General features: G+C 32.2%; 1 protein-coding gene across 2 annotated transcripts; it reads left to right on the forward strand.

The window, feature by feature from the left end:
- The first annotated feature begins 1,214 nt into the window (after positions 1 to 1,214).
- On the forward strand, positions 1,215 to 4,123 carry LOC123198836 (G-type lectin S-receptor-like serine/threonine-protein kinase At5g35370). 2 transcript variants are annotated; one of them, XM_044613625.1, is made up of 2 exons: positions 1,215 to 2,749; positions 2,942 to 4,123. In XM_044613625.1, the coding sequence occupies exons 1-2, from the start codon at positions 1,426 to 1,428 to the stop codon at positions 4,015 to 4,017; spliced, it is 2,400 nt and encodes a 799-aa protein (XP_044469560.1). In that variant the 5' UTR covers positions 1,215 to 1,425; the 3' UTR covers positions 4,018 to 4,123. The 2 variants fall into 2 exon arrangements, with proteins under 2 accessions (XP_044469560.1, XP_044469559.1); XM_044613624.1 differs by having other exon boundaries at positions 1,216 to 4,123.
- The last annotated feature ends 7,205 nt before the right edge of the window (positions 4,124 to 11,328 follow it).

An 11,328-nucleotide genomic window follows, 5' to 3' on the forward strand; every position in this document is an offset into this window, starting at 1 on the left:
ATATTTATCAATTATGAGAACAAATAATTAACTTTTGGGTTAATCCTGAAATATCTCGTAATGCAAACTTTAATTTAACCTTAAACAAATATTATTGCATAATTTTAATATTATCTTTAAATGTAAAAGTTTGTGGGTAAATTAAAATAATGGCAATAAATTATAATTTAAAATTTATTTACATTAAGATTTGACTACTTTGGTGACTAACAAATCATTCATAATTAAAATTTTAAATTATAATAAATTACAACTCATTTGAAATATTTACAATTTGAAATTTATTTTCATTAAAATTTGGTTGCTTTGATAACTAAGAAATTATCTATAATATAAAATTCAAATTATAATAATTTTTAAAATTATTACAAATATTTATAATTTAAAATTTATTTATATTAAAATTTGGCACTTTGATGACTAACAAATCATACACAATATAAATTTTAAATCACAATAAAAATCAAATTATTAGATTCGTTCATAATTCTAAAATTTATTTACATTTAGGGCACCGTCGATGATAAGTAAGCACTCTAAGATGTAGCCAGTGGGATCTAGAGAACCATGAGCAGCTGTAGGAGTGGTGTAATTAAGAAAGGAAAAAGAGAGAACCAACTCGGACCTCCAGAAGAAAGAAATTGAAAAGATTGGAAAATTGAATTAGCGTTATAGGGAAAGGGTGAAATCCTTATACAGTGGATGATGTCAACGGAAAGATCAATTGATCTATTTAGTTAAGTTAATACTGTTGTCGATTTTGACAAGAGACTTTTCAGGGTCTGTATCGATTACGGTTGGTGAAGATAAGAAAGAAAATAAAAAAAATATTTATATAATTTTTTAAAAAATAAGAACAAAGTAATAATTGATTGTATTAAATATTTCAAATAGTTTTATAATTTTATTTAAAAAAAATAAATTAGTAATTTAATTTGGGTAATGGCTATCTGTAGGATGGAAAATAAATTAATCCTTCGGCCTTCTGTAAAATTCAAAGCATGTTAGCAAACATGGGCATATAGTGTTAAAAAAACATTGAATGAAGTCTTGTGGAAAAACAGTAGCAATTTTATATGATCCTAATAAAGCCAAAGTCAGCAAAAGATTAAAGAGATCTGTGGATAAAACCATCGGGCAGCACCACTAGTATTCATTTTAAAATTGAACGTGACATCATGCATTCAAACATTTAAGCAACTATTCTAAATTTTCGTCAGAATAGATTTACTTTGCGTAGAATTCCAGCTCATCTTCCCCATTACTGTCCCCATCCCTGCGGCTACCGCGCTGAGCTTGAGGCATATTGTTTCCAATGTCAACGCGTATACAGCCCTACCAACTACCCCAACATTACGAGCACATAATTCATTTCATAACCAAACTTTACTCCAGACATTTTTTTCTTCTCTTCTCTTCTTCTGCATGGACTCCTTATCTTTGTTCGTCACTGTCTTCTTCTGCCACAACGTTATTCTTCTTCAGCTAACCTCTTCAGCGCCTATTCTTACCAACTCCATCTCCCCAAATGTCACGGCCTCCTCTCTTCAATTCATCGACAACTCCGGGGCTTTCTTGCTGTCCTTAAACAAAACCTTCAAGCTCTCATTTTCACGCCCCAACTCTGAACTCTCTCTCTACTATTTATCCATCTTCCATTCTTCTTCTAATATAATCATCTGGACTGCAAATCCAAACAAACCCTTTTCCGAATCTTCCAAGTTTACTCTATCCCTCAACGGTCTCACCATCACTGACGATCATGACAGCATCGTGTGGTCCACTCCCAAGTTAAACTCTTCAGTTTCAGTCATGCTTCTTCAAGATTCTGGAAATCTTGTTCTTCTTGATGCCCAAAACGTTTCACTTTGGGAGAGTTTCAGTTCTCCAACGGATACGTTGGTCAGCGGACAACGCTTGTATGTTGGTCAATCTTTGAACGGCGCCGTTTCGGGAAAAAACTTGTCGGTTGGTGATTATAGATTTGTTGTTACTGATGGAGATGCGGTTTTTCAATGGAATGGGTTGAATTATTGGAAGTTGTCAATGTATACTTCGGCTTTTAAGAACTCGAATTCTCCTGTGTCGTTTTTGTCAGTGAATGCGACTGGCTTGTATTTGTTTGCAAGTGATGGATCGACGGTTGTGATTCAGGTGATATTGGGTTTTTCTTCTAATTTTAGAATTGCTAAATTGGAAAGTAATGGCAACTTTAGTGTGAGTAAGTTTGTGAGTAATAGCTGGGTGGAAGAATTAGCTATTCCTGATGATGATTGTAGAATTCCTTTTATTTGTAAGAAACTTGGATTGTGTTCAAGTAGTAGTTGTTCTTGTCCATCAGATTTTCATCCTAACATAAATGGCGATTGTGTTCCAGTTAATTCTTCTATTTCATTGCCCAGTCCTTGTACTAATGGTAGTGAATTGAATTCTTCATCTATCACCTATTTGAGATTAGATAATGGCCTGGATTATTTCTATAATGACTTTGTTCAACCTGTGAAACACGGTATTGATTTATCAGAATGTCAAGATTTGTGCTCTGGAAACTGCTCTTGCTTGGCCTTCTTCCATGAAGATGAATCTGGTTTTTGCTATCTTATTGAAAATCATCTCGGTTCCATCATGTCTACTTCTTCTGATAAGGATGGGGACCGTTTCGGATTCATAAAGACCAGAGTCTCATCTTCTCAGGATGGAAACACAAACATGAATGCTTCTAATCAAAAGGGTAAATTTCCGATTGCAGGTCTGGTTCTATTGCCTACATCTGTTTTCCTATTGGTTATAATAGTTTTAGGGTTTATTTGGTGGAGAAAAAATAGAAAGCAATCTAGAGCTAAAGTAGTTAAGTTAGGCAGTAGAAATTCGTCTTTTGAAGAGCTTGAGTTAATTAGTATACCGGGATTGCCAGTAAGGTTTAATTATGATGAACTTGCAGTTGCTACCGACAGCTTTAAGACACAAATTGGAAGTGGTGGGTTTGGTACTGTCTATAAAGGAACTTTGCAGGACAACACTGTTGTGGCTGTGAAGAAAATCACCAGTATGGGAATACAGGGGAAGAAGGAATTCTGCACTGAGATTGCAATCATCGGGAATATTCATCATGTCAATCTTGTTCGACTGAAAGGATTTTGTGTGCAAGGGCGACAAAGGCTTTTGGTTTATGAATACATGAACAAAGGGTCTTTGGACAAGACATTATTTGGAAATGGGCCTGTTTTAGGATGGCGCGAGAGATTTGAAATTGCGCTTGGTACTGCAAGGGGACTTGCTTACTTGCATAGCGGCTGTGACCACAAGATCATTCATTGTGATGTCAAGCCAGAGAACATTCTCTTGCATGAAAATTTTCATGTTAAAATCTCAGATTTTGGTCTTTCAAAGCTACTAGGCCCTGAACAGTCTGGTATATATACCACAATGAGGGGTACTCGGGGATATCTTGCCCCTGAATGGCTAACTAACACTGCAATTACTGACAAAACAGATGTGTATAGTTATGGAATGGTATTGCTTGAAATTGTGAGGGGAAGAAAGAATTGCTCATCTCAGACAGAGCGCAGCACAGAAAAAGATACGAGCGATGGAACTCCCAGGTCCTCATCTTTTTCACCTATGGATTCAAGGTCTGTGTATTTCCCTCTACTTGCATTGGAAATGCACGAACAGAGACGGTATTTGGAGCTGGCAGATGTGAGGCTAGAAGGTCAAGTGAGAAGAGAGGAGGTTGAGAAGCTAGTACGGGTGGCTTTGTTATGTGTGCAAGAAGAGCCAATGCTGAGGCCAAGTATGGCTAATGTTGTCAGCATGTTAGAAGGTGGACTGCCCTTGGGTGAACCAAATATTGAGTCATTGCGCTTTTTGCGGTTTTATGGGCAGAGATCCACAGAGCCATCAACAATCAGGAATTCGAACGAGCAGAATGAGTTTATCTTATACTCGGAAGCAAACGGTACCAATAGCTCTGCTAACACTGCTTCATACAATTTCTTATCTTTCATGTCATCATAGATAGGTTTCTGGTCCAAGATAGAGCTTAAGGATACATTGTCTCTGTATATTCTTTATTTGGTTGTGGTCTTGTTGTAGTAAATGCATTTACAGTTATAACTTTTAACAATTTATCAAGGACGGCAAACTTTTTCCCTCATCTGTAGATACTTGAGAATTGAATTCCTTCGAATTGATTGATACATTCATTTGAGTAACAAACTCCGTTGCTCTGTTCCCTATTCATTTTATTTTTGAAGTTTGGCGAATACGCACTATAACATCAATATTATTCTTTTAGATAGAAGATTGAGCTCATATAGTGATTAAATTTCATATTTTGAGCGTAATGAATAAAAAATTTGGACATTGTGATACGCTTTTACACTAATCACTAACTCTTTTCTTAGAGGTAGTGTATCTCCTATTTGCCAATCATCTAATATTGCAAATAGATCTTACATTCTGAATTAGCCAGAAGAAACCTATGTTATTATAAATATTTTGCTTCAATTCTATTATAAATCCTAAGAATCATAGGAACACTTAGATACTAGTATTTGAATGAAATTCTCCTCTTTGGTTTATAAATATAAAAGACCAACACTGAGGGAGAGACATTGAAAGAGCAAATTAACTCATATTAAAGTCACTATACTATCCTCACATGTGTCTCAGGGTATTTTGCATTGTAACCTTGATTTGTAACACATTATAGATGCATGTTTTCTGACCATTGAATTGAATTACATTAAAAGTTCTCTTTGAGAATAATGAGTAAACAATTTGGACTTTGTGATACTCTTTTACACATATCACTAACTCCTTTCTTAGGGGAATGCAATGATATAAATAACAATGGCTAGAAAGAATTTTTACAATATAAAAGTTGTTTTTAGATTTATAGTAAATATTATTGGTTTTAGGATTACTTCTATATACGATAGATTTTTGCCCATGAAACATTTGTTTGAAGTATCTCTTGATTTAAATCAATTCAAGCAATTATGATCAATGATTAGTTACAACAACAATAGCCAAGTTTATCTCTTATTTGCGGATAGATCTTACACTCTGAATTAGCTTGAAGGAATCCTAAGAATCATATTTAAATGAGGAACACTCAGATACTAGTATTTGAATGTAATTTATCCTATTTGGTTTATAAATATAAAATACTAACACATAGGGAAAGACATTGAAAGAGCAAAATAACTCATACTAGAAATACCTCCACTATCTTCACACGTGTCTCAGGATATTTTGCATCGTAGCATTTATTTGTAACATATCATAGATATATATTTTTCGACCATCAAATTAATTACATTAAAAATTCTCTTTTGTTCTTATTTTTTTTATTTTGATTTATCCTACATTGTAATAGGTATTAAAATTTATTATCTAATCCTCAACGCTATTACTGTAACCTATCTTGTGCAAATTTATGAATTATGTATATCATGGTAATTAGAAATTTCATCAACACGTTGGCATTAGAATGAGTCCACCTTTCGTAACTCATTATCATAAACATCAATCATTTGTTAACCACTAGTGACCAATCTTCTACGATGGCTCATGGACGATGGCATTGGAAAGCCTTGGTTATAAACCTTTTTTTGGTATGTGACCTATATGTTCACCATCATATTGACAGTGAATATAATCATAATTAATATACAATTAGTTATCTCTATATTAACATACAAATATTGGTCTCTAGTAATACATCATAAGCACCTACTTAATAGGTAGTTAGGAGAAAACATAAACCTATCAACATTATGAATATCGTGAAATCAAATTCTTTCATCATCTGATACTCATCAAGGTTAAGTCATTGAACCAATGCCTGTCTCTGAATATCCCTTGATTATAGAGTATTTGATTTTTGGAACAACAACCTTATAAAATTGGATTAAACAACAACTCAATCTTGTTATGGTTATAGATTCGATAATCGTTGCCATCAATGAGATTATCTATTTAGATTTCTTCTGCCATACCTAGAGGTGATATATCCGCTATTGATCCACACATAACTTTAGTGCACTTCTCAATGTATCCAACAACTAACATTCTAGCAACATTAAGTTAAAGGTTATGTTAAGTAGAATCAAACAACGATGATTGATGCATAAGTCTAAGGATTACATGGCCCACAATTTGTTAGAGGATGTTTCTCCTTAAACATAGGGGTTACCATCCATACGAAATCTTTTGGTGGGTTAGTTTAGTGAACTTGCTCATAATAAGCACCTACATATTGTACTAGAGTGTTAATAAATAATTTTTATATTAGGTTTGAGTCTATCCATGACGACTCAACCCGGTCTAGATTCATAAACTGCTAAAAGGTAGTTAGGAAGCAGTTGGAAAGGCAACTGGACACTTATAAATATGTCCAAAAACTATCTCTCTTCCCAAGGGTGAAAGCAATTTTACAGAACAAATTTTTCTTCTTATCCCATAAACCAGAAATCAAAAGCCAATGTATATCTTCCCTATATACAAAATCTAGGCAGTGTAGGAATGCAAATAGGGTCATGAAAATGATTAACATCAAAGCCTCGAAGTGCATTCGAATCATTTGGAAACCAAAATCAAACCTAGTTCAACAAATTTCCTATGTTCAAGAATCAAAAATTACATAATTATTGAATTTGGCATGTTTATGTTTAAGAATGTCCAACATTTTACAAGTGAGATCTATCAGTACCTGTCGGTAAAGTTATTCAACACTATAATAGTCTTTCTGTATTACTAGTGTCTTTGGTCATGATAACACTATAACTACAAACATTTCTAGAATTTTCACCTAATGTGCTCATAGGGTCCTCCAATTCAAAATACGTTCTAAGAATAATTATCTTGATCATATAATAAGTATACAAATAAGATAGAGAATTACAATTTTATTGATAATGAAACTGTTGATGTTTATGGTTTAGAATAACATACATTGTACCAAAATTACAGTTTAAAAATTTTAATCATATTACATATATGTTCAATGTAACACCCACAAGTATGTGCAAACGTTGATTATATGTTATTAAAAAGTAGGGACTGTTGTGCACCATAAGGGTGAATGACCATTCATGCCTTAAGAAGGGCAAAAAGGTCATTTTACATTAAGCATAGGAAAATCGCTTAAGGATTAAAAGGAATGGTTGTGCATGATTGAGAGGACATTCGTTCATCCATTTGTCAAATTTGAAAGTTGATAAAGACCAATTTCATAGTGATTTTGGAATTTTCTATTAAGACATGAAAGGGACGACCGTTCATGAGGAAGGAACAACTATTCATGCAATTATATTTGCAAAATAAAAAGAAGCATTAGTTGTTTAGCTAACCTTTATGTGATATTTTCATTCAGCGGCCAAACAAAAATCAAAGAGAGATTTGAGTGCAACCAAAAAGCATCAAAGGAAGGTTGGAACCACTAAGTTACATGAAGAACAAGCATTCTACAGAGGACAAATAAGTATGTTGTCCTTTCAAGTTGAATGAGTTAAATTTGTTGATGATGCATATGACATGTACTTGTGTGATTTCAATATTTTGGTTACAGTATGTTAATTATGATGCATTGGTATGGAATTGTTGCATGTAAATTATGTCATATGACTTAAACAATTTTTAGAATTGAGTTAAATATTGATTAATGTCTATATTGTGACAATTTGATTTCTTTGAAGTTAAATATGTCTTTTCAAGCATATTTTATAGGGGTATGTATCTAGAGAACGGTATTATATTTATGGTATTAGAACATGATTTTAGAACCCAAAAAAGTGTTTAAAGTTAAGTGTGTTTGAAAATGCATAAGTAAAAATGCCCCTCATGCAACATTGACCACACTTGCACGTCTACCACTGTAAGTTATTTAACCTGCATTGAGATAATAATACATTTGCCTGAATTTGTGTACTATTTCAAGATGAGAAGATCTAGGAGGCTTATCAGTAATACCTAGGTTGTCCCTACCCAAGATTTCCCTAGGCATAATAATTTGCACTTCAAACCTAAAGACCTCTCAAGATTCAAAATGTCCATTTGAAATTCAGAGCGAATTTATCTCGAATAATCTTATGCCTATAGAGTTTGATTAATTTTTATTGTGTGTGACTCATATGCTCTCTATTAGCTCATTAGTGAACGAATTCATGTCAAGCTTTTAACCTAATAGTCATTTGAATGCAAATCAAGATTAGCCTCTAGCAAGACATCATGACCACTCGAGTAATAGAGTGCCAACGATTGACTCATAACATATCAATAATACAATTACTCATATAATTTAATCCTTTTGTCATATAATATCTCTTCGAGATTGAGGCATGAATTTAGTATCTACCTTAGGGTACCCTCAACATGTATAGATTGATATATATATATCAACGTTCGACCAAAATTTGATTAAACAACAACTTAGTCATATTGTGATCATAGGTTTTATTGATTGTCGATACTCATTGGTTCGGCTTATTAAAGGTATTAGCTTCCATTTCCATACTTTTATTGATCTATCATAGCCTTTGTAAATACCTTGATATAGTCAACTACCATCTTTTTGGAAATCCTCTAAAAGGGATTATGTTGAACTAGTGTTAAACTATACCAATCCTTACATAAGATAGTTCAATAATCTTAAGTCTAAAGAACATATATACCTCTGTTCACTAAAAAAGATTTATTCCATAGATATCAGGATAATCATCCATATGAAATCCCCTTAGTAAGTCGTTTGGTGGACAAGTCTACAATGTGCACTTATGTGTTACACCAAGCTATCAACGAACAATTTTAACACATGAAATTTATTGTTATCTTTCAATGAAGTTGTTTAATATTATGATAGTTCTATCACTACTAACCATACCCTTGATCATGATAACAATGGAACTACAAACTTTTTAAGACCAACTACCCAATGTGCAAATATTAGTTGTTATGCACCAATTCCCTTATCACAAATTATCCATTATAAGGGTATTTGTCTCGACATAAATATATGCTTTAACAAACAAAGAGAGTCATAAGAAATTACAAATATGACCTTGATTTATAAACTTATATCGACATAAGGATTACCCTAAGACATCAAACCCAACATAATATACCCTTAATCCTTGGGACAATTAGGGTTTTTATTCCAAAATTTTAAAATTTTGTTGCACTTATAGTTTTGGATGCATGAAAAACCCTTCAATGAATACATTAAACAAGTCATTTATGATGAAATTGTTATAGTTGTTCATGTAAGTTCTACTTACAATTTGACTAATCCATTCATTAAAAGATTGTCATGAGATTTGGTTAAAAGAAAAACAACATTAGTGAGGAGATTAAGCCTTTTGAGTCACCAACAGTGGGAAGCTAACCTTTACATAAGTTATTGTTATTTAATAGTTTAATAGATACAAACAAATTGTTGATAAGTGATTATTTTTTTGTATAGGGTTATATATAGCACTTAATAAATAAGAGGGTGAGTGTAAAATACTTTTAATGAGACTTAATGTTGATTTAAGAATCAAGAGCGATAAACTTTGCCTATATGAAAATAAGTAATGGTCTCACTACTAAAAAAGTATGTATAACTTTGTAAATATTCATCAATACTAGGATGAAGTATAAGATCATAATAGTGTTATTTTGTTAGAAAATTTCTAATTAACATGATTGATTCATGTGTGTAATATTTTCAAAAGGCTACCCTTAATTCAATAAATTTTTTGAAATGTTAGCACTAATAACAAGTTCAACTTGAAAAAGACTTGTTGTACGCATAAATCTATTAACATAACAATCTAGTTGGAGGAATGTTGAATTTGATGGTAACTTGTAATGTTAAGACAAGACAATACCTACATCGAAATAAGAATGAAAAACAATCAATTTAAATGAAAATATATGAGTAATATTGGAACAACACTTAAGGTTTGACACTAGGAATAAGTGTCCCAAGTTAAAGGAACAAACTTTTCTTAAAAACTACAATAATATAAAATCAAGATAAAAAGCTTAAATATACATTATTTTGATGGAATTAGACTTGGCCATGGGCCGGTTTGTCCCGTGAATCAGACCAAAATCGGCTCGGTTAAAACCGAAACCAGAACCGAAAGAACCAGAACCAGATTGAACCGAAACCAAAACCGAATTTTGACGATTCGGTCTCGGTTTATATAATTTTAAACCGTAAAACTACCAGTTCAATCCGGTTTATGAACCGATAGTTTACATCTTTTGAACTGGTAATTTTATTTTTTTTGAATTTTTTTATTTTTTAAATTTTAACAAAATATATCCATTCAATCTATCAACTCTCCCACACTAACTCCTTCAAACTCTCTCATTTACTATAATTCTCATCATTTCAATTATTAATACTCTCTCAATCTTTCAATCAAATTCTCTCAAATTTAATTAAATTCTTTATTTATTTTTTATTAATTTCAATTTCAATTTTTATTATACAATTCATAATTAATTATAGAATTTATTCCTATAATTAATTTTATTTATTATTTTTTTATTATCTTTCATCATTAATTATATAATTTATTTATATAATTAAATTTATTTATTATATAAAAGTGGATAGTTCAAGACTTGAATTACGCTAACAACATATAAAAGTGGACTTCAATGAAGAATCGTTTGATTTAACTACGGATAGTTCGATGATGAGAAATAATAGTCAAGATAGCGGAGGTGAATGATAAGGTAAAGGGGTACTGTCGGCTATTAGATATGCAAAGGTAAGAAAACTACGTAGGTTTTTATTCTTCTAAACCCCAAGAAGATACGTAGGAAGTTTAATTGAAAAATTAAGTTCAAGCCTTTCTTTTAATTTTCAATTATTGTAATTAATAATTTAAAAATTAAATCAAGATCATGTATTAAAATTGACGATTCAATATCGGTTTCAAACTGGGGTCATAAACCAGAACCGTCGATTCTGAACCAAGATCATGAACTGGAACCGTTGGTTCTGAACATGGGTCATGAACCGGAACCATTGGTTCCGAACCGGTTACAAATCGTGTTATTACGATTTTAGTTTAGGGTCTTTATTTTTTTGAACCGTGAACCAGCGGTTTTGAACTGAAACCGTCGATTCATGAACCGTGGCCATGACTAGATGGAATCGACATTCTATATTTAGAATTATGAGCAAGACATTAAACGAACAAAAGAATGATCTTGTTCCATTTGAAACAACCAAAGATTGAAGTTTTGGAATAAATGTTCCAATTTCATCCAATCCTTGAATTTAAAAATAAAATAACTTGAGACTTTTTTGAATGAGTTGAT

Source organism: Mangifera indica, chromosome 16 (genome assembly GCF_011075055.1).
Source record: "Mangifera indica cultivar Alphonso chromosome 16, CATAS_Mindica_2.1, whole genome shotgun sequence".
NCBI classification, from domain to species: Eukaryota; Viridiplantae; Streptophyta; class Magnoliopsida; order Sapindales; family Anacardiaceae; genus Mangifera; species Mangifera indica.

What these genes read in the sequence shown, in the direction of transcription:
- LOC123198836 (XM_044613624.1), top strand. Translation starts at nt 1,426, where the DNA reads ATGGACTCCTTATCTTTGTTCGTCACTGTCTTCTTCTGCCACAACGTT.